This window comes from Phaenicophaeus curvirostris, chromosome 11, assembly GCF_032191515.1.
Source record: "Phaenicophaeus curvirostris isolate KB17595 chromosome 11, BPBGC_Pcur_1.0, whole genome shotgun sequence".
NCBI classification, from domain to species: domain Eukaryota; kingdom Metazoa; phylum Chordata; class Aves; order Cuculiformes; family Cuculidae; genus Phaenicophaeus; species Phaenicophaeus curvirostris.
The window spans coordinates 19,771,861-19,797,539 of NC_091402.1; the positions used below are offsets into that span (position 1 = coordinate 19,771,861).

The 25,679-nt window shown below is 36.0% G+C and overlaps 1 protein-coding gene across 16 annotated transcripts in view; it reads right to left on the bottom strand.

Annotated features, from left to right (window-relative positions):
- Window positions 1-25,679, bottom strand: part of CACNA1D (calcium voltage-gated channel subunit alpha1 D) — a 184,892-nt gene that overhangs the window by 22,323 nt on the left and 136,890 nt on the right. For 6 of the 16 annotated variants that reach the window (XM_069866272.1, XM_069866263.1, XM_069866262.1 and 3 more), the window contains exons 22-38: window positions 24,768-24,874; window positions 23,806-23,893; window positions 23,229-23,336; window positions 23,007-23,059; window positions 22,602-22,748; window positions 22,093-22,294; window positions 21,162-21,320; window positions 19,738-19,848; window positions 14,310-14,393; window positions 13,899-13,982; window positions 5,182-5,220; window positions 4,631-4,759; window positions 3,817-3,882; window positions 2,977-3,068; window positions 1,497-1,656; window positions 238-365; window positions 27-123 (exon numbers count right to left, since the gene is read on the bottom strand). In XM_069866272.1, the coding sequence (XP_069722373.1) occupies window positions 27-123; window positions 238-365; window positions 1,497-1,656; window positions 2,977-3,068; window positions 3,817-3,882; window positions 4,631-4,759; window positions 5,182-5,220; window positions 13,899-13,982; window positions 14,310-14,393; window positions 19,738-19,848; window positions 21,162-21,320; window positions 22,093-22,294; window positions 22,602-22,748; window positions 23,007-23,059; window positions 23,229-23,336; window positions 23,806-23,893; window positions 24,768-24,874 (1,854 nt within the window). The remainder of the gene's footprint in view (window positions 1-26; window positions 124-237; window positions 366-1,496; window positions 1,657-2,976; window positions 3,069-3,816; window positions 3,883-4,630; window positions 4,760-5,181; window positions 5,221-13,898; window positions 13,983-14,309; window positions 14,394-19,737; window positions 19,849-21,161; window positions 21,321-22,092; window positions 22,295-22,601; window positions 22,749-23,006; window positions 23,060-23,228; window positions 23,337-23,805; window positions 23,894-24,767; window positions 24,875-25,679) is intronic. The other 10 variants (XM_069866267.1, XM_069866266.1, XM_069866274.1 and 7 more) reach the window with 4 other exon arrangements.

The following is a 25,679-nucleotide window of genomic DNA, read 5'->3' on the forward strand; positions in this document are numbered from 1 at the left end:
TAGAAAGAAAATAGGGTAAAACCTACCTTGCAGGCCACTCTGTGAGGGCATAGTTTGCCAAAACCAAGTGGAGGCTGGATGCGTCTCAGTAATGTAACCACATCAAGATGCTTTATCCTTCCCCTAGAACCAACACACGTCAGTTATCAAACATACACACATTCCCAAAGAATACGGTAGGCTCTGCATTTATTGTTTTTATTAGGTAAGCCTTATCAGAGAAATGATCAAACTTACTTTGCTTCAGGGTCATATTCTGACCATATCCTTTTGAACTCATCCAAATGATGGGGACCCAGAATAGACCAGTCACGTGTCAAATAATCAAAATTATCCATAATCACAGCCACAAATAAGTTTATAATCTAAAAAAGTAATTAAGAAGAATCTGCCTTAATAATTTTGATATGTTAAAAAAGAGTCAATAAAATAATTTTATAAGGTAGCAAGTTAAGAATTCAAATAAATAAATTGATCTCATAAACGATTTTTGTCAACTGTCATCAAATATCACAGAAAATACCGGCTAACCATTTAACTGAGTAACTGCAAGTAATGATATGACAAGAATGTGATCGTATCTTAGAGCACTCAATCTTTGACATAGGCTGTAACATGGTTTTTTGTTTCTCTTCCTTGACATGTCAGATCCCACTGCATTAAATTAAAGAATGGAGCCAATACATGTTTTGACATAGCATAAATCTCAGGAAAGAGCTTTTGTATTAACAGGATTCAATGTCATGACAATAAGATTTCTGCATACATTTCATTAACACAGAAGATGATACAGAACAGTGGAACATGTTTACATTAGTTCACAGAACTCTGTTCAACCACTCTCCTTTTGCCAGGAGAACAGTACTGTGAATAGAACAAGTCAACCAGCTTAGACCAGACACCTGCAATGAGGAAAAACATATTTCAAAGATTATTTTAGAGCAAATAATCCATTATGCCATGGATTAGGGAGAAAAGTTATCATTTACATCTCATGGGCCACAATTTGAGCACACTGGTAGAGACACAAAATCAAATTCTGCTAAGTTCAAATATAAATATATATATATAATAAATATATATATATTTATATATATATAAAAATAGTATCACTAGTAAGTCAAAAGAATTGTAGCTTTATTAATTAATTGGAAGGGCCCTCTAAAGGTCATCTAGTCCAGCCTCCCCTGCAATAAGCAAGGACATCTTCAACTCAATCAGGTAGCTCAGAGCACCATCTAACCTGGCCGTGAATGTTTCCAGAGATGGGGAATCTACAGCTTCTCTGGTCAACCTGTTAGAGCATTTCACCACCCTCACTGCAAAAATCAGTGTAAAATACAGGGTTTAGGACTGTGCATGGAAAAATATAACCTTGCAAAATTGTTTTAGATTCAGGATTTTCAATCATTCTCTGAACCCATTACTGTTCTTAGTTCAGAAGAAATTCAAAATGCCAAAGCTCATTTCTGTTAATAAGTGCAAGCTAGACTCACCAAAAACGCGCAAAGCATATAAAAACTGATAAAATAAATGATGGCAAAATTGCTTCCACATGTGTATTCTTCCCCTGGATTATAATCGGATTCTGGATCACAGCGTTTTCCAGGCAAACATGCCAACATGATTTCCTGCCAGGCTTCTCCAGTTGCACACCTTTACAGGGTCACAAAGATAAACGATGCATTATTTGAACATAAGGAATTAAAGATGTATTAATCTGATAAGTTCTGACAAGAAGCTTGGAGCCATACAAGTACAAATGTGAAGACAGATCGTGAACTCATCAGAGCAACAACCAATTAAAAAATACAGAACAGGTTTCAGAAATGACAACCATAGATCTGACATTATAGACACATTTTAAAAGGTACCAGAAGGGCTTGCATGGAAAAATTGGAACCCTAAACTGTAAAAGATTAACTGCCTTTTCCTCAGTGTGGCTGAAGAAATGCTTGTCTGCAACTTCTGCTATTGTGTTTTTTGCATAGTGAGGTAATGGCTGTGTACAGCCCCATGATTTCAAATATTTAAGAGACAATTACAGTCTTTGGCCGTGCTGATTAAGTAGTTTCAAAGGCTAAAGTCTTTACAAGCATAAAGTGACTCAGATTTCATTGAGTGATGGCTTTGGTCTCAGATAAGGAATGACCTGCCAGTTTTGCCACCCAGGTCAGTAACACTGTGTAGGAGCCAAGCGGAGTAAAGAATCACAGCAAGAGAGCTCTCAAGGTCATCACCTATAGAGGCATCTTCCTTCCATGTCATTCCCTCTCCTCACTCCAGGACACTTTGAAGTCTCTTCCAGCAAATCTTTACCCTCTTCCTATGCTCTCTAGGGAGAGAGATCCCATGATCCCCCTACACAAAGATTTAGCTACTTTTGCCACCATAAAGTTCTGCCTACTGCTTATCTGATATTTCCCTTCTGCAAATTACACCCTCTATTTCTTGTCATCTCTCCAGCAATTGTAAAGAACAGCTTACTTCTTTATGTTTGCAGCAACTTTTCTTTTTTTTTTCAAACTGACAGGCTAGCTGTGCCTATAAAGAACATAAAAGTCAAAGTCTTTTTCACCTTTCCCAAAACCTACAGTGATATCAGGGCTGACTATTTTCTGACTCTACCTGAGGACAATTACTCCATGAATGAGATGTTTCACAATAACTGTAATGAGATCAGGTTTAAGGCACGGGTGGACGAGGTGCTAAGGGACATGGTTTAGTGTTTGATAGGAATGGTTGGACTCGATGATCCGGTGGGTCTCTTCCAACCTGGTTATTCTATGATTCTATGATTAGAACCCTGCTGTGCCAAGGAACACTCAGCATACAGCCAGAGAAGCGTGTGCTTCTGATACTAAATCGCTCCTCCTTTGCAAGCATATTTTGAACAAATCTATGGTACAAGAGCTGCAGACATTATTCATAGATCAGTGAAATGGGATGCAGTACGTAAGACTTAAGGTTACTCACCTGAAGAGAAGCAACACAGCTTGGGGAAAAGTCTGAAAATTGTTGTTTCTGTTTATTTGATTGTTGTCCTTCATGGCCACTTTTCCAAATACCTACAATGAAACAGGGTTTGGATTTTCACCCTAGTGATTTGTTCTGTCAGAAGTTGTAGGCCTTGCAGTCTAAACTTGCTTTAGTATGTATGAAAAAATCTTTCACAAATACACTTTCTTTACTGTCTTTATTTTTTCCTGATAACGATGTAAATGCAGTAAATATATCACATGTACAAGATAATTCTTAATAATTTAATTTAGCGTCAATAAACTATTATAATACTAATATGTATTCCTGTATTTCAGGTGAAAAATATTATTTGTTTTAAACTAGCACCTAAAGTTCTTTATTGATATTAAAGCCCTACTGCACTGAGTATTTTACGATACTCGTAGTAAGAAATAACTGTGGTTGTGAAAACCTCGAAAATAAACAGAGAAAGAGAGATGCAAAGACAGAAACCAAAGCACAGATATTTGGAGCATCCTGTCTCAGCCAAAGATGGAAATTAGTTCCGTTCCTCAAAATTAAATTGCTATTCCTTGTCTACAAGGTTATTACTTAATTCAGAGAAATTAACACCGTCATGCTCCGTGCACATGTTCCTCAACTCTAAGGACATTCAGTTGGGTTTTCTGACTACCAAAATCGGAGCCAAAAAAAGGATATTTACATTTCTCTGAAAGCTCTGCCTTATATATAACACTTCTATCGATGGAACATTTCAATAAGCACCCTAGCAAACAAGTCTCAGAGTAGCCAACACTGCACTTTTGTTTCATGCTAAAGAAATGCTATAATTACCTGCATTCCAATGACAGCATAGATGAAGAACAGCATGGCTATCAGAAGGGCAACGTAAGGCAGAGCCTAGAAACAGGACAGGTGCATTGCCTTTTAGTAATTTCACACCATAATTTCAATTTCCATTTACGAAAATAAGTTCTCTGCACAACATAGGATTTCCCAAAGCTTTTCTACCTATGGAAATGCTTAAAATGTTATTACCTGTCACTTTTAATACTCTGTTGCATACAATGAACTCAAGCTTCATTATATTTTAAATTATTTCTGCCAGCAATCCAGGGGGAAGAATCACCTTCGGCAGTTTTTAATTTTATTTTCATTACTGACTCTGACAACACAAAGATACTTCCTTCTGTACAGTTATAGAGTTCTATTAACTCCACATTCATCAGACTTTTCAGGTGCAGGGATTCAAATATCTATTTGTTACACTTATTAAATCAGTTTTACAGAAAAAAATAGGTGAAATTCCTCTTTTGTAGTCATCTAAAAAAAAATGTGTGGAAGTACGAGACCTGTTTGTGTCAAACCCATTGTACCCCTTTTAGATATACCAAACATTTTTTTCTGAAGCACTGCTGAAATCTCAGGGTAACAGCTAATATTAAACAACAAAGAATGACTCCTGGATTCACTGAAGTAATTAGTGAAGTTTATATTGGCATTAGTATGCAAATGTATTTAATTCTGTCATTATTGACAGCACGAATTTCAAAAGGAATGGATTTGGGACTCTGCAAGGTATCGCTTCATAAAATTAGGCATATACATCATTGTCATTCTAAAGCAAACTGAAATAAGTTTTGCTAACCTGAAATGACTTAATAAACGTCCAGAGTAAAGTTCTGATTCCTTCTCCTCTGCTAAGCAGCTTCACCAACCTCATCACCCGGAACAGACGGAAAAAAGTGATGGAGATTCTAGCGCTGTCTTCAGAGTTCTGAAGAGCATCATGGAGAAGTCAAACCAAATACAAACTCAAACATGCAACACTTCCAGAAAAAAAAACAACATCAAATGCAAAGGTGGAAGAGGTAAGATTTGAAAATGTATCTTGAGTGCCTTTTCACCTTGATAAACATGATATGAAAGGAAAAAACACATGCTAAAAACACAAGACCTGTAGAAATGCTTCACACATCACATGCATTTCCAAGTTTTCTGGTTTGTTAATAAGGATCATATTGGGTTTGTTTGTAGTAGACTTCAATAATACACTGACAATGAATGTAAACCACTGCATAACACCTTTGTATTAAGACAGTTATGAAAAATACAGAAAAAATCGGTGGAATATAGACATGGTAAAAAGAATAAACTCAAGTAGAGGTAAAACCACTGGGGTCAGTTTACTAATCTTACCCCAGACTCATCAGTTGTGACTGTTTCAGTTGGCTTTGGCTTTAAAAAATTAAGAACATCAAATATTAAAATCAAATAAAAGATAAAAAAATTCAGCTTAACCATAAACAGAAAGAAGGACATTTTTTATTTCTAAATGTAAATTAACATCATTCAACTCAATACACTTGCTGAACAAAACATTAATATCCTTATTAAAACCTGCCCTTTAGCATTTCATGTCAGCTGACTCATACTAAAATCTGCTAATATAAAACACGTTTAAAAGATTTAATGGAAAGTAAATACAAAATAAAATAACTGCTTCTGTATAAGCCAAACAAAATTAGCCATCAACTTCTACAGGTTGTATGAAACTGTAGCAGTAAGCCTAAGCAAAACTAAAACACAAAGCCTTGGGGTCAAACCAACCTTTCAAGGTCTCTTTTCTGCTGTGATCTTTTTTGATTAGTTACCCTATCACTGCGATCTAACCATCATGTAATTGTGTGTTATATGACATCAGGAGCTCCCTTAAAGCAAAGTCATTCCCTTGAGTTAACTGAGTGATGGATGCTGGGTTTTGCAGTGCTTAACAAGGACAGATTTTCACTTTGTCAAAGCGATAAACATTTTTAGCACAGTGCCATGAAGGCTAACCCTCTAACAGAGGTGCAAACAAGAAGGTAACACTTGTGCTCTGTCACCATCTATGAAGTATCCATGTACCTGGGTTGTCTTAACAGGATAAGATAGGGCTTTCAGGATTTGATTGACCCTTTCGGAACAGACCTGTACAACCCTCAGGAGATACAGGGAGGAAAGAGGCACACACCTCTTGTTCGCAGAGCAAAACTCTATGTCCTGTGAAGAAGAAACTCACTTCTCTATAGTGTCTCTGTCTGTCTTTGAAGGAACTCGCATATTCTAAACAGCCAGATACTTAGCAAAGCCGTGACGCTGGCAAAGCTTCAAAGACCAACTGTCTCTGCTTGCTTGTGCACTGACAGATTCCAGCAGCTTCCTCCAAAATTTAAGGGAAGCAGCCTTAAAAACATTCATAGAACAAATGGGATTCTGGATGTTAGATCTGAGCGATGGGTCTCACCCTCTGCCTACAATATCCTTCTTTTAAAGGGGCATCTTTCAACAATTATTGTCACATAACGTGGCAATAACCACGATGCCTCCTCAGCACAGCTTCCAACACACTGCGGATGCATCACACGCTCTCAGGGCTCTGCTTCACTAAGTAAAATCTCAAGTGCTGCTGTTACCTAAGATAAAACTTAAAGAGAAGAAAGGAAAAGAGAGGAGCTGAATCTGCTGTAAATATTGGTGGTATATTACACAAACATACTACAGGTAAAAAAACCCCAAAAAACAAAAATAGGGATTACTTTGTTAAAGTCAGACCATCAGCAGTATTTATTGTATTAATAGTTGCATTGTCTATTGCTTTTTTGTGAAATGTATGTAATATAAAGATATCATAACAGGAAAACAAGGTGAAAATAACTGTTCGACTATGTGCAATCTACATGTGTCAGGATATCAATATTTTCTGATATAAAGAGTTTTAAAACTGTTTAAAGGATTATTACTAAATTGATGCATCAATATCAACCCAACACCCAGATCTCATTAAATTTCAGTAAGCAGAGTATTTGCAAACCAGCTGTAAAATCTACGCTTTGTAAGTGCTTATACAATACACAAAAACCATGATGCCAGTGAAAGACAGTTGCTGCATTAGAAATTTCTTGTATATCCCAACAATTTAAAATAAAATCATCAAAATACAGATTGAGGAGAAGTTAATAATCACAAACATCATAAATGCCAAAATATTGCACCAAAAAAAAATTGAAAAAAGCTTCCAAAGTGCTCTACCTGCATCACTCACAAACCTGTATGCTTGTATACAGACCCACATTATTACTGACTTTTTGGTACGAAAAAATTTCCTTTTTATCTGAAACTTTTACAGAAAAAGAGTTGCATTATATCTCCTGCAGGCAAAGCCTGAAATTCCATATTAATCTCTAGTGACTGACTCATGCTGAGCTTGATATTGTCTTAATCAGTAAGCAAATTACTTAATTAGCATTCAATATTCTGCATCAAAAAATTAAAAATTAAATTATGTCTTTGATAGATACAGAACAGATTAAATTACACTACTACAAACTGACACTAAAAAAAAAAGAAGGAAATTGCTGAGGTTTGCATTTGGGAGTTCTTCCTCTTAGCTCTTAAAGGAGAAGGATGGGGCCCCAAATAAGTGAAGAACAGTATTGGGATAAGAATAAGTAATGGGATAGATAAGAACAGGAAAAGGTTATTTTATTCATACAGATTTTTATCTAACTGCTTTCTAAAAGAAAAAATAAAGAGGATTATGCATTACGCTGCTGGTAGGAAGTGTTAGGATGTCATATGCTGAGATTATAAATTACGGCCACTGGAAAGAACAGGCCAGGAATGAGAAAGGAAAACATCCTGTTCACAAAATGGAAATTGTACAAAAATACCAAAGTGAAAATAGAAAATTGTTTGTTACAAACAATGTAAACAAACTCCTGATACCAAAGGAATTTTTTTCTACTGGAGCTGAAAATATTCAATTTCTGCCCATCGTTGTCCAAGTGTTCTGGGTACCGACATTTTAAAGTGAATCCATCTCATTTTTTACTATCTCTGGCATTTCTCCCTGAAGATACCCAGCAGCTTGGTTTATATTATTAACTACAATGAAGCTAATCTGGTGATATACTACAAAGAAAACATTATTCATACATATTTATAAAGGAAATGTTCATCTGAGAGACAAAGTTAATTAATGTTTATGTGTGTCCATCCAGCATAAAGTAATATTAAAATCTGGGAAAACAAAATTAAGAGAACGCAATCTTCAGTAACAATGACAGAGACTGACACTAACAGAGAACGTCTGCTTCCTTCAGATAAGGAAAAAACACACACTAGCCAAACACATCATCTTATTTGCAACTTCAGTAATACGACTTGACGTGTACACGTGTAAGTAGGTGGCACATGATGTACATGTAGGGGAAGCATTAGAATAGACTTGAGACTGGGGAGGCAGGTCGAGCACAGAGAGTCTGCACGATGGTTGCTGACAAGAATGCAAATAAAAATATCCCCTGTCTGCCTACAGCCTCCCCTCTCCCCTCAGCTTCCACCAATCTCTCCGATCCTACTGGTGAACCGAATGCTATAGGACTGACTGGTCACTATCACATTATTTTTGTCCCACGTGGGACTACGTGATTCCCAAGAGGATAAATGCGTTTCTGGGATCACGGCTAGACGCCTGGCAGCGTGCAGCTAGAATAAATGAACAGCTTTTGCTTTGACAACTTGGCTAACAGATGCCCTGAAACGAGGTGAACGAGGGCAGAGACTGGCTTAATTCTTCTACCTTTTCTTTTACACTGAGTTCAGCAAAGCTCTTCATAACCACGTAATGTTAAGCTAATTCTTAAATACTTCAAACAGGCAGCAACGTATGATTTTTCTTTTTTCCTAACTTAAGTTCTGAACTTAAGTTCAACACTGCAGCTTTCTTCCCCAAACAATCCCAGCCCTCAAAAATGATTAACTACCTAAATTTCTGATTCACTCGTTAAAATGCTTGCAACGTGCTACCATTTTTGGTTGAGTATTTATTGCTGCTTGTGAAAAATTTAGCACATATCCTAAACGGCAGCTCCACATTACACCCCTCATTTTACAGCAGAAGTTCAAAATAAACATCCTCGCTGAAAAAGGCTTCAGTGTCAAAACTGTGAACAGTGGGCAGCAGATCACATCATGCACTGGGAGCAAACTGCAGCTCTGTCTTTAAGAAAAATTAAACATGGTGCAAACCAGTGGATATTAGTACACACCGTTGGTAAAATGCTTCTTTCTCACAGTTTGTGCCAAAGGGTATGAAAGTAAACCAAAACAAATGAACACACCACGCTGATGTAATCAGGATTACAAATATAGAAGGAAACATCTGAATGACAAATACATATGATGACAATAACATACATAGGAAAGCATTCAGGTTGCCAAAATATCTTCAGAAATATGCAGTCTATGTGTCTATTCAGAGAATTATTAGTGGAATCTAAATGTGTTGGCAAGTAATTTTTTTCACAGATCTACCAGGGCCCTCTGTATTTCCCATTCAAGATGAATCAAATGCCCATATACATAATTCAGTAAAAATTTTGAATAAATGTGAAGAGCCCCAGAGCAGATTAAAAAAGTATCTTTTCCCTTGTAAAAGATGCATTGAAAACTCTAAGTTCATAACTAACATGTTGATGACATAAAATGTTATGATAACTAATAAATATTCAGTTGCGCAACAAAGTAAATAAATCACTAACATCTTTGTGAAAGCAGCTCTGAAATTTACTATTTCCAAATTAAATATAGCAACACAGTATAAATTTCGTATTGCAATAAGAGTTCACACTAATGAAAGCAAAGCCATATGAGAATATACTTTTCTGACCTATCCTTAAACCTACAGAGATCCATTTGCAAAAGCCTACAAATATATTAGCAGTACTCAAAAATATTAATTACTAGAAACAAAACACAAGTTCTAACATGTGATATTGGATGTATAATTGGGATTCAAACTGAACTGCAGTGGTTTTATTAAAAGACGGAATCCAGAGTCTCTTACAGGGGGTAGATACAAGGTTTTTAATTCACTCCACATCAGCAAGATCTGCTGCCCCACCAGTTATGAGGTGAGTGGGCAACTATATAGAAATAGCACCAGCCCTCTCAGTACACACCCCACTAGGAGTCTAGCAAATGAAAAGAGCATCCCACTCTTTGTAAGTCAACGCTGGGCACTGCATAGCGCTGAAATGGCAATAACAGTGCTCCTTCTTGCCAAATGGCAGAATATCCAGTTCTGTATTTGTGAGAGACTGTTCTGATGCACAACATCACCACTAAGCACTCCTTGTTATGGTAGTTTAAGTATTGAATAAGCCTCATGTTTACAGTGGTGACTCCAGACAAGTATGTTTTCCTCAGGGGCTAAGGAGGGAGATATCATTGCTGTTCCTTTAAGTCCTATTTCACTCAAGAACATGTATTTTACTTAAAATCAGTTCCATAGGGCCTATAATAAACATTTTTACAAAAGAAGAGGCAAGTGAACTCTTCCTGACATTCTCGACATTTTGGCAGCACATGAATGGTAAGAGAAACTTAAATAAAAGATGTGAATTCAAACCTTTGTAAGTACTACTGTAACAATGTGATCATGCCTCTAAGACCTCCTGCTGGTCATCCAAATGGTTTCTGAGCTAACAAAGATAATTTCTAAACAGCGAGGCCAAATTGAAACTTATCTATTATTTCCATTGAAGAACTTAATTCATTTATTCTGTATAAACAGATATAAATAGATAACTGTATTTCCAATTTAATTATCTCTCATTGTCTTAATTTGTATATGTCCATCTCCTAGAATGGACTGACCACGTCTAGTGTCTCACAATCGTTACTTTTTTTTTTTAATTGAAAAGGAACCATTTTTACGACCATACAAGGTCTTGTGTGCCATGTGAAACTTTTTGAAAACAAAAGGTTACAAAACCCAAAAGTAATTCTATAGGGTTTAGTAGTGTTTTTAATTTTTTTTATTGCGATGCCATATGTATAATTACTTATATATACTTGCCTCTAAAAATTTCTAAAAACAAAATGAACATGAAAACCAATTAGGTTCACAAAAGAATAACTGGTTAAAGGAAGGGATATTAAATGACAAAGTAATTAAAAAAACAATAGTAGAAAATAGTGTATTGTCAAAATATACGTTGCTCTGAGGCAGTTCATTTCTGGAGATGGTCACTGATCCAGTCCTTAAGGATGCTCGCAATCCTGTAAAATTGCTGAGCACGTTAAACACTGATTTCCACGGGCTCCAAAAATACTCAAAACACAGTAATGTCCTGGATTGTACGTGCATGGGAGGTTACTAGATCAGAATAATCAGCCTCAGGGCACCATATATGCTATTATAAAACATTAAAAAAAAGAAGAAAAGGAACCACAAACTAAAGAGACAACATTTAATTTCTAGAATTTAATACTGTAATCAAGGTCATGGGTAACTAGAAAGTACAACCCACTCTCTTGAAAACAATGGGTCAGATGCAAATACGTTATATACTAGATGATCTTGCTGGCCTTTGGAATTACTCTAAATGTACATAGCTAGACTATCAGAATGATGCTGAGCTGTTTCCACAGCATGAGGCAATTACACATGGAAGCTTCTAAGAACGTTGAGTTCATCTTGTAGATATTCACATTCTTTCAATTCTTTTACACTGATCAACTAGGATGGCTGTACACACGCAGGTACAACTGCAACAAGATCTGATTTGAGATTAGTGCTAGCAAATTAAAGTGTTTCAGATCATCCTTCAAACAACACTGAGCTTCCTCATTTAAGCTCTTTCTATAGTGGGAGTTTTTACAGGTGTCATTTCAATCGTGCTTGAAATCCCATAGAAAACAGTCTTGTTAGCATCATAGCAGAGCTGTAGATTTCCCAGTATCACTGTCAGCAATTGATAAAAAGTACAGACAGTATGGCATAACTCAGAATGCCAAAATAAGATTGTAAAATATTGAGTTTGGACTATAGAAATTTACACAAAACTAATTAGGAATAATTAAGTAGGAAGCAAGATTATTTAAATACAATCAAAGTAATGGAAGTAATAAAAATCTAAGAAATTGTCCTGGACACTCTGCAGTATTCACTATTTCATGTGGAAATGGGAAATCAAGCCCAGAAACACTGAAACTGTAATACATTCATGACTTGCACAAACAAAGCACAGGAAAGTGGAAAAGACCAGAAACAGAGGTTACGTAGAACACAAATTGTCTGCTGCGCAGTACTAGACGATGTTAAAGATGAGCCTAATTTCTCTAGTGAGTATAGCATAAAAACTAGGGAATGTCAGTGCTAGTTGTTGACTGTGTGTGTACTTTCCCGAAGAAAAGTATTTCCAGAATATTTCTCAAGGCAAGTGTGTGCATTACTAAAATGACAGTGTTCCTCACAGCTGAAAGCTCAGCCGTGACACTTACAAGTAATGCTGTCAAATTAACACTGTCCATACAGCGTTAAGTACACGATTAAAGACAGAGACATCTTCTATGGTCACAAAGTACATTTGAGTTATTTTTCAATCTCCTCACACGCAAGTACATTCTGCAGTTATTAGGGAAACCTATTCTAAGTGTTGGTCTTTATGCTCCTCAGATATTATGCTCATCTACATTAGTACTACAGTGAATAGAAACAGAAGGTAAATTGTAAATATGTGAGCTGAAAGTCTAAATCCAAACTTTTCTGGAGAAAAAACACCAAACAAAACTAAAAGTAATTGTTCTTTGAGAAATGTCTCAACAGGATGATACAGTTCTGCGTTGACTGACCCTACCAGCATATCCAATCCAAGCTCCTAGTAGGTATCAGCTGATCTGAACAACACACAAAAAGCCAAAACCTGCCTTTTAGACATGTCTTACTTAACAATTATGCATTTTCTCTTTTTTCCCTCATCCTGGAATGCCTGGAACAGATCACAGGTTTTCTCAAATATATTTTTATTCCATGTTCTTGGGCAACTTTATCATCCTGGTATTCACGGTGCCAAGATCAAGGTACTGTCTAAATGGAGCAAGGGGGATGGAGTAAGATCTTCAGCAGGTGGAATGTGCTAACCTCACCTACTGAGTCTGTGTGCTCCCTGAGCATTTTCGGTGCCTGGGTTGGATCCAAGTCTCACCTTCTTCAGGCTCCCTTTTTGAGGTCGAAACAAGCATTAGAGGGAAGAGGCACTTTCCTCTGAAATTCTATTTTGACTAGTTAAACAAAGAAACACTTGCATAGCCACTACAAAACTGGTATGTATTTTGTTATCTTTCATTTATCATTTTTGTGATACAGCTTTCCTTGTTAAAACCAGCGAGTCAGACAGAAAACAGGCAAAGGCAGTACATTCCTATTCTTCCTTTGGAAAAGGATCTTTCTGTTGTCTGAACATCTATATGCGTAATGGCCATCAGCCAAAATTGAGGTGAAAAGAAATTTTCCAAGTACTTTAATCCAAATTTCAAAACATTTAAAGCAGGATGGGAAAACCAAAAGGAACAGAAAAAAAAAAACATTCTATTTTCCACAGCATGAAAAGCCTTACTCTCTCTGCATACCCTTCTTCTGCTGCCCTATGGGTAGCTATGCTAACATTGCCCTATAAACCAAATCTCCCACAGTACAAAAAATCATTGTTTGTCAAACCGAGCCACTGAAACAACTTACAGAATCTTGAATTATCTTGGTCAACCTACCTACAAAAATCACTAGGCTTCAAGTAAAATAGTAACAGAGCCTTAATTATTTTTTTTATACATAAAATGTTTTAAATACTTTCTGTACACATAGAAAAATCTAATCCTCATTGTCTCGCTATGCTGTGTGCATGTGCAAGTGTACAGGTATACAGATTTATAACAGATTATAGAAATATCTATATCAATGTTTTGGTCTTTAATACTAGGATAAAAGATACTTTTCTAAAAAAAAAGGGATTTGGGGGAATAAAGTTCACATTTTCTGTATTTCTTGATGACAGCAATTACTTTTTAGTGCATGAACAGTTGCTACTTACATTAACTTCTGTTATAGCAATATCAACGACGCTACCAACAACAATTAAGGCATCAAAAGTGTTCCATGCATCAGTGAAATAGTGCTGTTAGGACAAGCATTCAGCAGAAAGAGAGCAAGAGAAAAACACAAACAGAAAAAGAGAAGAAAAGGACAGTGTTATAACACAGAAACACTCTAGGCTTCTCTGATGTACCACTATACAATCTAATCTTTCCCTTCCACAGCTAAAAAAATTGGTAGAAAAAAAGGCTATTCATTTCCCATATCAACATAATTGACCTATGACTGGTCTGTACTCAAACTTTAGAAACATCAGATCAAAATCTGTGACTTGTCCAGATGATGGAAATAGTGGGGAGACAGAGAAAGAGAAGTAGGGACCGGGGAAAGTAAGCTGGGGTATACTCACATCAGCTTCACTGAGAACGACGTCTACTATGCTGCCAATAACGATGAGGGAGTCAAACGTATTCCAGGCATCACTAAAATAGCCCTGAACAGAGCAGGCAGGGTGCAAACGTTTGTGATTACACATGAAATGTCAAATATTTGCATACTTCTGTTTAGTTTTGCATAAACAGAAATTAGTTAAACAAAACCTATGGTCTAATGAGAAAACAAAACAAAACCAAACCAAACAATATTGCCTACTGAAGGAAAAGCAACATAGATGTGCATGTGTGTGTATATATATACTTCATATATATACATGTACAGACACACACACAGACACACACGCACGCACACACACAGTTACACATGCATAAAACACCATCGTGTAAGCACAATGTTGGCAAGCAAGCCATCATCCAAAACTGGTTTTGGACTTCTAGCAAGGCTGAAAACATTCTATCATATATACCCTAAGAAGTATGATGAAATCCCATTATTAATATTTCTCCAAGACCAAGCTAATTGAAACCACTTTAGCATTAATGACTTTGTGATAGTCCTATGTGAGTGACTGGTAAAAATTCTCAAAGGGTCAAAGCTCCTCACAGGTTAATCATGCACAATTAACGCAGAACTGTGCATAAATGCTAGAAAACTGGTTTTATCTTCTACTCACAAACTAGGTTTACTATAGAAACTCACACTACATTTGCAGTCAGGGCTTGGTTCTGTAACCACTGAAGTCAGTGCTAGAAACCACTGCAACTCAAACAACATAGTTATGAATTGCTATCATAAAACTATCTATCTATTGGCATCAAAACTGCGTGTTTGAGCAAAAGGGCAGTTGAGAAGAAACCTTGAGGTAGGTTCCAGGATCACTCTGTCACTGGGAACAAATCAAGGTGTATTATTCTGTTGAAGAAAACTCTACAGAGACACAATATGTAGGGGTTTTGCAATATGCGCGGTTTGCCTAGTTATTACAGAAATTCAGAATTGCAAAAATTACTGAACTTGCCCTTTTTCTCACTCAGGTATATTAACTTGTCAGCCAAACATGACTAAGGAATGTGGATTCCATGACAAAGACTGGAATGTACATTTTGTACATGTACATTCTGCTCTCCTGGTAATTAATTTAAAAATACTTATTTGTCAGCCACTGTCAAAGCTCTAAAAAATAAATTGAGCAAACAGTTTAAGATGACACGGGTGTTAATCCTACCTGATGTCTTGTTACACTTGTTATTAGACTGTTTACTAGAAAATAATGTTTTAGCTGAGTAGTTCAAGCTGTTAAATATGTTGCTAGCACAGAAAAGCAAGATCAGCTATAAAATTTTTTAGAACTGGGCAATATTTTTCTGAAGATTTTAAACTGATAGAATTTCTAGTAAAAGGTTACACTCGAGAGCATGAATATTTGAAAAAAAAAAAAGCTGATTTCATGTGGAAACTTGCTCTTGGAGACTATGACAGTGCCACCACAGCAGACAATAGCTCTACAGTGGATTCTAGGGGAGTTAAAGCACTGAACAATCAGGAAAGCCGTATCACGTTTCTAATGCTTCTCTCTTCTAGGTCCTTCAAAACACAAATTACTATAATCATCCCCTCCTTTAAGGAAGGGGCTGTAAGAGGAAACTAGATCAGAGCATGATTATCACTACAGCTCTTTGTGCCACATGCTTTACTTCTTTGGGATTAATCACCAGTTCTAGTTTAACGGCAAAAGCCAGTGTTCATGGATTTGGCCTCCTAAATAAACGCATCCATTTCCAGAAGCACTTCCACAATTCCCTATCGCTCTTTCCTTTACTCAACTTGCTTCACACAAACAAGCCTTTCCCAAAGTTTCTACTAAACATCGTGCTGAACCTTCTCAACAATATTGAAATTTATAATCCTAAAAGGATTAGCAGCTGCCAACTAAAGAAGGGGAGCTACTCTTATTCTTCCTGATTGTTCCTATTCCTTATTGCTCTCATCTAAAAGAAGTGTCTTTCTTGATTTTAAAATTGTGGTATTTAAATACATACAGAACATCAGGGACTATTGGCAGACAGCAAACAGATAATCAGCACTGAGGTGTGCTATAAATCTTCCTCTACAACAACAGGAACCAAAAAGGCCTTCCAAATAAAGGTTAAAATCCAGCTATAGACAAAGTGGCTTTGCTAGACATGCTACAATATAAGGCACTGCAATAACAAATTCACATTTTGATTCAATACAGCTAAAATACTTTACACACTATTTATTTTATGCAACCTTTTCCATCAGTATAGACAAATATTGTTCAAAGTAATATGTAAAGCAAAAGCATACAAATAAACAAAAAACTAAGAGAAAATAAAGATGGTTTTGGAAAAGGGAGGAATGGACAAGTCACAGCAAATAAACATCATGCAAATAAATTGTTTTCACCACTGCAATGACCCAAGATCAATTCACTTACTAGCCATCTTTCCTTTTTTCTTACAAAAATCTGATGTAAAACGACATGAAAATCATTACAAGTTTAAGTAACAGCTAGCTATCATGAAGCTGTACATACTTTATGTGTTGATGTATTATTTTAGATTTCATAGCTGTATTTTATTTTGCACTGTACTAAACCACGCTAAGGAACAGATTTTAGCAAATGTGAAGACCAAAGTGAAGAAGAAAGGCTGGTTCTTTTAACTTACATTATGAAAATTTTGTTCAGTAAGAAATGCTGAGGGATAAAATCACAAATCCTGGGGAATATGTTGGCAGAGAATGAACATCAAAATAGGTTGCTATAGATTTACCACATAAATATTTCAGTTCTTTTAGTAGGCTGTTGAAAAGTTTAGGGCCTCATTCTGCATAGTACTGTGTGTTCCAATCTCCCAGTCAAGAAATATGCCAGACGCTCAGCATTACCTTTAATATCTATCACTTATCCAAGTTTTATGTGTTTCAGAGCTGGAAGGTAGCCTGCAATACCTTGGGTTTAAGTATCACAATATCATAGTAAGAGTATCAATATTTATAGTAGCCCTGAGTCTGCAGGATCAGCAAAACCAAACGATCATATTTTTCACGTATTAAAGGGACACTGTCAAGCAGACGAAATAAAAACTACCGCGTTTTTATCTATTCTTATTTTTACAGAGTGACTAATGGAGTTTTTATTTGATGCTTTGAGCACCTTTGCAATAATTTTTTAAATGCACAAAATTATTAAATAGAACTGTCCATTCTGCCAGCCTAGGCTAAGAAACCACCAGTGACACAAACCCAGAGGAAATTAATTTGTCTTTCCTCACGGACCCTAAAGCAAAACGTAAAGCTGGGTTTCAGATTGTTCCTACTATTATTAAATCTTAATATGAGTTAAACCAATTAATTGTTGTTTTAAGCATGTATCTAGTTTAAAAATCAGATTAGTAAATTACTACAAATGGCTGATTTGCAATTATTGATGAACTAGGTCTTATATCTCATCAATAGGTGTTTTGTTAAAGAGCATCTGACAATTTATAAAGTTACAGTCTTCAAAGAATAACAGGAACAACCTTAAAGATATTTAAATCTCTTTCTGTCCTGCTAATTAATCTCTGCCACAAGTCCCATTATTATCACGGCCTTTAATCAATGAGTTTAAGGTTTTCTGCATCTCTTGGGGAATGAAATTCAGGAAATGAGGACCCTTCACTGACAGTGTCTGCCCTTCAAACTCTCAGAGTTCAGATGCAGAGATCTGTCACAGTAAAAGCATCCGATCAGATAGAAAGCATGTTGCAACAGAGTTAAAACTCAAACTGCACAAAGTCTTAGAGACCAGTATTAAGACATCGCATTTGATAACGAGTAGGAAGTCCATAATACAAATGAAGTACTGTGATTTATACGCTCATGGTCAGACTACTATTTTTTTTGCTTTAGCCGCTATTTCTGACTACAGGCATGGAGAACCATACAAGGATTCACAATCGTCTTTCAAAGAGCAGATGATAAAATGCAGAAAAGTCTTCTGAAGCTTCAGTGTGAAACATGGATAAAGAACAGGAAATACAAGTCAGGAAACACAATCAGCATGACACTAGGGTCCACAGAGCTGAGCTACGTCCTCTGGGGCCTCATACTGTGTTATTTTTAATGTGAAATCCATAGCATTTAAATAAGATAGGTGACACAAAAATACAAATAAATTCATTGGGAATGTACAATGGACTTGACAGTGCAGAGTGAGACTACGGGAGTGGGTAAGCACCCTGAACTCCACAATTCACATCTCGACACCAGACCTTGGTGATGTGTAATTTGTTTACTTCTGCAGGCAAATACAAGCTACCTTTCAATCAAGTAGCTCAGGCTTCACAGCCGAGCTCATGACTAAATGCAAACTGAATAAATAGTTCTGAAAAGCTGGAAACTACTTAAGACTGCTCCAGGCTGAGTTCTGGGCAGCTATGACTATGCTGCTCTAAGTATCAGAGTCGACTTGCTTAAAGCAACAGTAAGATTGCCCACACAACCTACAACCACCCATTTTGCTACTTAATGCCAAGAAAAGGCACAGTTCACAGCCAGTTAGAGATGCAGATACCTCATTACTTTAAGCGAAGGGCAACGGAAAAAGAGAAATGCCAGCATGAGATGCTGATAACGGTAAACTTCAACTGGATGACTGGATTTTTTCAAATTCTCTCTATAATGAGTGACCACACTTTAATTACTTACATAAAACCCAGAATAAATATTGATTTCACTGTACTGAAAACAAAATTTAGTTTAATCTTTCATTATTAACCTTGGCACTGTCAAAAATGGGTATGAGAACTGAACAAAAAGACTGTGTTAACCGTCACAGTCTGATCTTCATCTTTTTTATCAATTGGTAGTTAATTATTGGTTTCTCTTGCAAACCTACTTTTGAAAATGTGTCTACGTTTTTAATTTTGACAGCATCCCTTTAAGGCAAGGAATCAACTGCTCACTGTGGAGCCCTCTACCAAACAGCGTGTATGTATCATTGAAAACATAAAAATCTAAAAAGGCTATTTAATATGCAAATTATTTATGTGTATGTTTCTAGTATTTGAGTTTATTTTTTAAAAGAAGATAAATAATTTTGCATTTTAGATTACGAAATATAAGATAACACACAGGTCTTTACTTGGCATAAAGTACCATGAGTAGAAGAGGTAATGCTTGTGACAGGAAATTATTTATCTATTACCTCAAAATATTCCAGACCTCACCAACCACCTTGTATTATTTTTTCTGATATCTGAATTTTATTTCCTGGAGTTACATACGTACATATTAGAGTAACATTTCTATTAGGATTTCACTGACAGATAAATCTGGGAAACTTTGTTCTTTTAATTATACATCGCTATGTGTGAAACTTACGTTACACTTAATTCCTGTGAAGAAGACCTAATTAAATCATATCCAAAACTTACCTTAGGTTTGAATGCAATCAGTTTCAAAACCATTTCAACAGTGAAAACTCCTGTAAAAACCATATTCATAATGTCCATTGCATCATTAAAGAGCTTAGACTGTCCATAGTGCTGTGAACGAAAAATACAACGCTGTTAGAAATGAAGGCTTTAAAATATTATGTGAAAAGCCTAAGACAAAGAAGGCAAAAGAGCAGCACAGGATGTATTTTCTAGCCTGTATACATATAAGACTAGTTGAACATTTCTGGTCAAGAATGGAGTTGTTTAAATCTATTCTGTTTAAGCACTAAGTGGAACAAAACTGCCACTCCTCTACATCCTAAGGGAATCTCCAGAGAGATGGTTTTGTGAAGAAAACTGTTCCTCAAAAAAAAAAAGTATTAGACAATAACATTTTCCCAAGTTTTATATGCTAGGTTTTGAAATTACATAACCTTGTGTCACACCTGCTTAGAAAGGCTGCAGTATGATAGACACCAAATAACACATATTGTGTAGGAGTGATGTTTGTAAGAGGAGACAGTGCAGGCAAGTTTACTGAAAGACAGTAGAATGGCTTTGTAAACTGAATTTGAACCATTGTTTTTCACTTTAAAATCTAAAGAAATAGGGAAAAGAAAGACAACTTGGATAAGCTGAGGAAACAAGCACCATAATGCATCCATAATGTAGAAAAATTAGAATAATAAAAAATAAATATATACATATACAAAAATGCCACAAGTGCAAAAAAACCACACAAAGTGATACATAGATATACATCTAGTATATGAAAATATGTTTGCTTGAGGTTTGCGTTACCATACAAACTAGTGTTGTTATGCATATTAAGCTTTTAAACTTCTGAAGAAGTTTAGACACAGGGGATAAAAATATCACAAAATAGTTTTCATCAGAAAGGACATTCTTCAAAATATCCAGTTGAGCCCAACCAGTTATTGAGAAGTGCATATACAAAATGAACACAGAACAAGTACAGGAACTACAAAAAGGTTAAGTAATGCTTAAAGGCACTGCCTAAAATAGTATAGTAGATAAAATAAACTAAGGATTAAGAGAAACATTTACTAACAAAATTAGACTTTTACGCTACCTTCAGATTCTCCTGCACTTGGATTATCTTAGCAAGACACATGTATCATGTAAATAGAATTACACTGCAAGTACAAAATAAAGCTCAAAGAGCTTGACAAGGTTAGGAAGAGCTTTAATAAACATCAAGCTGTTTTAAACAATTTTACTTCAGAGAATCCACGAACAGACTAGAACACATCACAGAAGAGTACTATGATCAGAGTTGTTTTTTTAAAAATACCACTTCATAAAAAAATACATGTTGCCATGATTGAAAGGCATTGTATCACCCATTCCTTCCATGACATTTATGCCAACAGCTTCAAAAGACGACCTGGTTTCCTTACCTGCATAGCCAAGCAAAGCGTGTTCAGCATGATGAGGACAAACATGATGTATTCAAATCCCGTAGAGTTCACCACATACCAGAACTTGTACTGGTAAGGATTTTTTGGAATATATCTACGAAGAGGGCGAGCTTTCAAGGCATATTCTACACACTGACGCTGTAAAAGCAAATAAATCAAAAACTGTTAGACCATATCTACCAGTTTATCAACTGATAATGTAACTAGTAAACGCAAATTCTTAAATATAAGTCTTAAAAACATCTAACCATTTACTTGATACGGGAATGAGAGCATTATTAAGTGATAATAAAGTAATCAAGTAGCTTATCAATCCTCTCAGTTATTTACCACTGTACCTAATCATACCAACTACTCATCCCATACAAAGAATCAAATAATGCTCATGGAAATTCTGAAGTGTTTCACATTTCTACAGTGCAGTAGCACACAGCAACATACCTCAGACTCAGTCAAAAGATTAGACAGTGAAAGGGGATATCTTTTTATTTTATTATTATTATTTGAATCTGAACATCCCCTGTGAATTTCTAAATAAATGGCGGGGAGAATAGAACATTTTGAACACTTCCAGACTATTTAGAACAACATCTATTTTCTTATTCTTACTCTAAAACCTACCCCTGCCTACGGATCAGCTGGAAAGTCCTGTATTGTTCTTAATGTGACACTAATAAGTGAGACACTAAGAGGCTAACAAGCTTAATGTGACACTCCACATAACAATAAGACTGTTGGGCTTATGGAAAGAGAAACTTCCAATGACCTGAATACCACTTGGTAGTATGTACTAGTTCCATTTTTTTACTAAGACATGTGTTTGGTGCCCTCTTCTGACCCAAAGCAGAAAGGAAGCTCCTCTTGTATAAATAAAAAATACTTCCAAAAGTTAGGAGGTCATTATTTTAACCTGATTTTTGTCCAGCTCACAGTTCTTATACTCCTGTTCTCCCTGTTCTTGGAATGTAACGATCACAAAACCAACAAAGATGTTCATCATAAAGAAAGCAATAATGATGATATAGATGATGAAAAAAATTGAAATCTCCACTCTGTAGTTGTACACAGGTCCCACGTTCTCGCCATTTGAGTCAATGGCTTTGTAAAGCAGCCTGAAAAAGAAGCAAAATTTTACCTTTATTAGCATTAAAATGACAAAAGAGAGTAAAATATGCAGACTCATAGGACAGATTTCAGAAAATATCTGCTGTTTACTGTTCTGTTTTTCCAGTTACTGACAGTGCTTATAAGCACATCAAAACCAGAAGAACCGCACCACACCGTCATATGCTTCTTTCCAAGAAAATCAAGGTAATGACCAGATGATTGTATTTCCCCTCCCCCACAAACCATCACATAAAGCAATTCTCTAAGACTTAATCCTTAACAATGCTGTGAAAACATGGAGAATTCACTCACGCTGGCCAGCCTTCGAAAGTGGACACCGTGAAAAGGGCCATCATAGCAGACAGAACGTTATCAAAGTTGAAATCACTATTTTGCCAGACCCTCTCTTTGACCATTGGATTATCGACATCCCCATCTTTATAAACAATGTATATCCCTCTGTGGGAAAGAAAGAAACTGTCATTAGTGAAATATTAAATTAGGCACAGAGTTACTCAACGCTCTGTTCGAAAAGTTTATTTTACCTTGTCCCCAAGTTTGTTCTGTTTCTTTGCTAACTTGGGTTTTCTGGTGCATTTAAAACGACAATTCCAATTTATACAAGCCTAAATGGCCTGATATATGCCTGCCCATATTTGCTACAGTTTAAATAATTCAAAATATATCCTGTCATTCGTAGAATAAAGATGTTCTCACCGGCATTCCTCTGGATTCTGTTTTGCCTCATCAGTGCACTTGTAGAATTTGCCCTATACATAAAACAAAAAGCAATAACAAAATGCAGAATATGCAAAGCAAACACGTTTATACTATAACTGATTCAGAATGGGATCAACCCAGTTCCAGCAGGAAGCCAAGAGAATTCAACCCAGCTTTGCTTTTCTCAACGCAGTGTAAATTTTGAGCGTGTCTACTTACCTTGAACAGCTGCACACCAATACAAGCAAACATGAACTGCAGCAGGGTTGTAACAATCATGATATTACCAATAGTTCTAATAGCCACAAAGACACATTGAACGACATGCTGGAAAGAGAGAAAAAAAATAACTCAATACAACTTATCATTTTAGTATCACAGAATACATATTGCAAACAGTTATTTTATCACATTCAGATTATCTTTTTAAAACTGCTATTTTTGTGTTGTCAGTATTACACCTACCACCATAATTACACTTCTTTCCTAAATTTTGTCTCCTAATCCCATCAACATCAACTGACTGAAGATTACATAAGTGTTATGGGAAAATGACCTGAGATATAGCTCTGGAATGTTGGTTCACAGTGAGTTTTACAGTCAAAATCTGCTCTCCATGGTATTGGTGTTCCTCTATATATAAACTGCTGTAACCGTGGGCAGAACCTGGCTTAATACACTGAAGAATCAGGAAATGCTCCTCTAAGCAATTGTTCTTCAACAGGAATTTTTAACCTGAGACAGGACTGAAGAATCAAGACAACAGAAACAAAAATTTAAAAATAAAAATAAACACCTTAAGTCCTTTTGCTCTGTTTATTGCCCTTAGAGGTCTCAAGACTCTTAAAACTCTGAGGATCTTCACAACTGAGATAGCACTTGATCTAGGAAGGAAAAAAAGTTGTTCTGTTACTTTTAAGGTAACTGATTTTATTGCTATGAATAACAACGTTCTCGCAACTTCCTCAAACACGGAATTTCAGAAACATCTCAATATATATACATGCAAAAGATTTTTTAAAGTATTTCTTTACTGATCCTTTATTATTATTATAAAATAGTATCGATCTCATAAATACCATAAGAATTATTGTGATTTCTGGAGCAACTTGGGAATTAACAGCTCAGAAGCTTGTCTGACACTGTAGTGCAGTTCAGTTTGGTCAGGAGCAAAACAGTCCCCAAAGTATCTTTCAGTGTTGACTAGCTCTTTCAAAAGCACTTGTGCAGTCCTGTAAATCAATTAATAACTCAATTTCCAACCAGTTGGAGATAAAAAGACCTCAAATTACTCACATTCTCTTTGTTTAACTAGCTAGGACTGCATTTTGAGGAAATAATAGCAGACAGCCCTTTAAAGAACATATTGTGACATTGAAAGCTTGTCTAACAGGTATTTTAGTACAAGCAGAATACTGAGCTGGATGTGTTTGACTGACACCCAGCTCTGTCTTTCAGCACAAAAGAGGGTATATAAACCTCCTGAAGCTCCAGGAACTACTTGCTATACAATATAGTGTCGTGGTGCTCTTCTTTATTCTCTTGGTAATAGTGAGAAGCAGTAATCGTTTCCCAGCCCGTCTCAGTGATGAGTTACAACACCCTCCATATAAAGCACTAACTCTTGCCAGTCCCAGCCCTGAATACTAATGCTGCAAACTCACACAGAGTGGGGGAACAAAAGGAGCCGAGGCACTGATTTCAATATAAAACCCCACAGCAAAAATAAATCATTCACATTACAAGTATAGTACTTACTGAATACCAAATGATACCAGAGAAACACCCACAACCAGCAAATCCAGCAAATTAAAATAATTCCTGCAGAAGGACCCTTTATGAAGGAACGCTCCAAAAGCTGTCATCTAAAAACAGAATTGTTACACATTTAGTCTATATTTCAAGTTATTCAAATTCACATTTAGGCTGTTTACAAGACACTTGCCTAGAGTGTGAATTCATATAATGTTATCTCACTTTCTAAAAGCAATTGAGATATAAAACAATCCCACTACGTACATTAAATCTTTCATTTAAATAATAAAAATTCTGTTCAAGCTACACCGGCAAACGTGTTAATTGCTTCTGATGTCAACAAATACTATATTTGGTGTAAAAACTAATTAGACTGAGCTGATTACACTGAATTGATTGGACATTTGTATAGAAAAATCACTACAAGAACCATAAAATTTCGCTGCTTTCTAAAATCTAAGGTCTAGATACTGACTCTTAATCATTCACACTGCCTTGAGAGCTGAAGAAGCTGAAAACGTATCGCAAAAGCTCAAGAGTCAAATCTGGTAGAGAACCAGCTCAGGGCTGTCACAGGGTAGCATGAGGCTCCTATTTGCCTTTGGCTCACAGGAGACATAAGACTGTGAGCGGGTATCTTGGAATAACCTGGAACAACCCATAGATTGTTTTGCCCTTCTCTCCTTACTCTCACGTTAAACTTGTTGTCATCAAAACAGTAAATGTTCCTTAAGACTAGAAGAATAAAAATCGTAAAGCTTTAACCTATGCTATGACATGAGAGTAGTAGTGTAACTCTATTATAAAATTTCCAATAAATTCCTAGCTCTTTTCACTTCCACTCTACAGAGTATGGCTAAACTCATTTAAATCAGTAGGAGCTGAACACCAAAATAAACTTGAATACAAAACCTA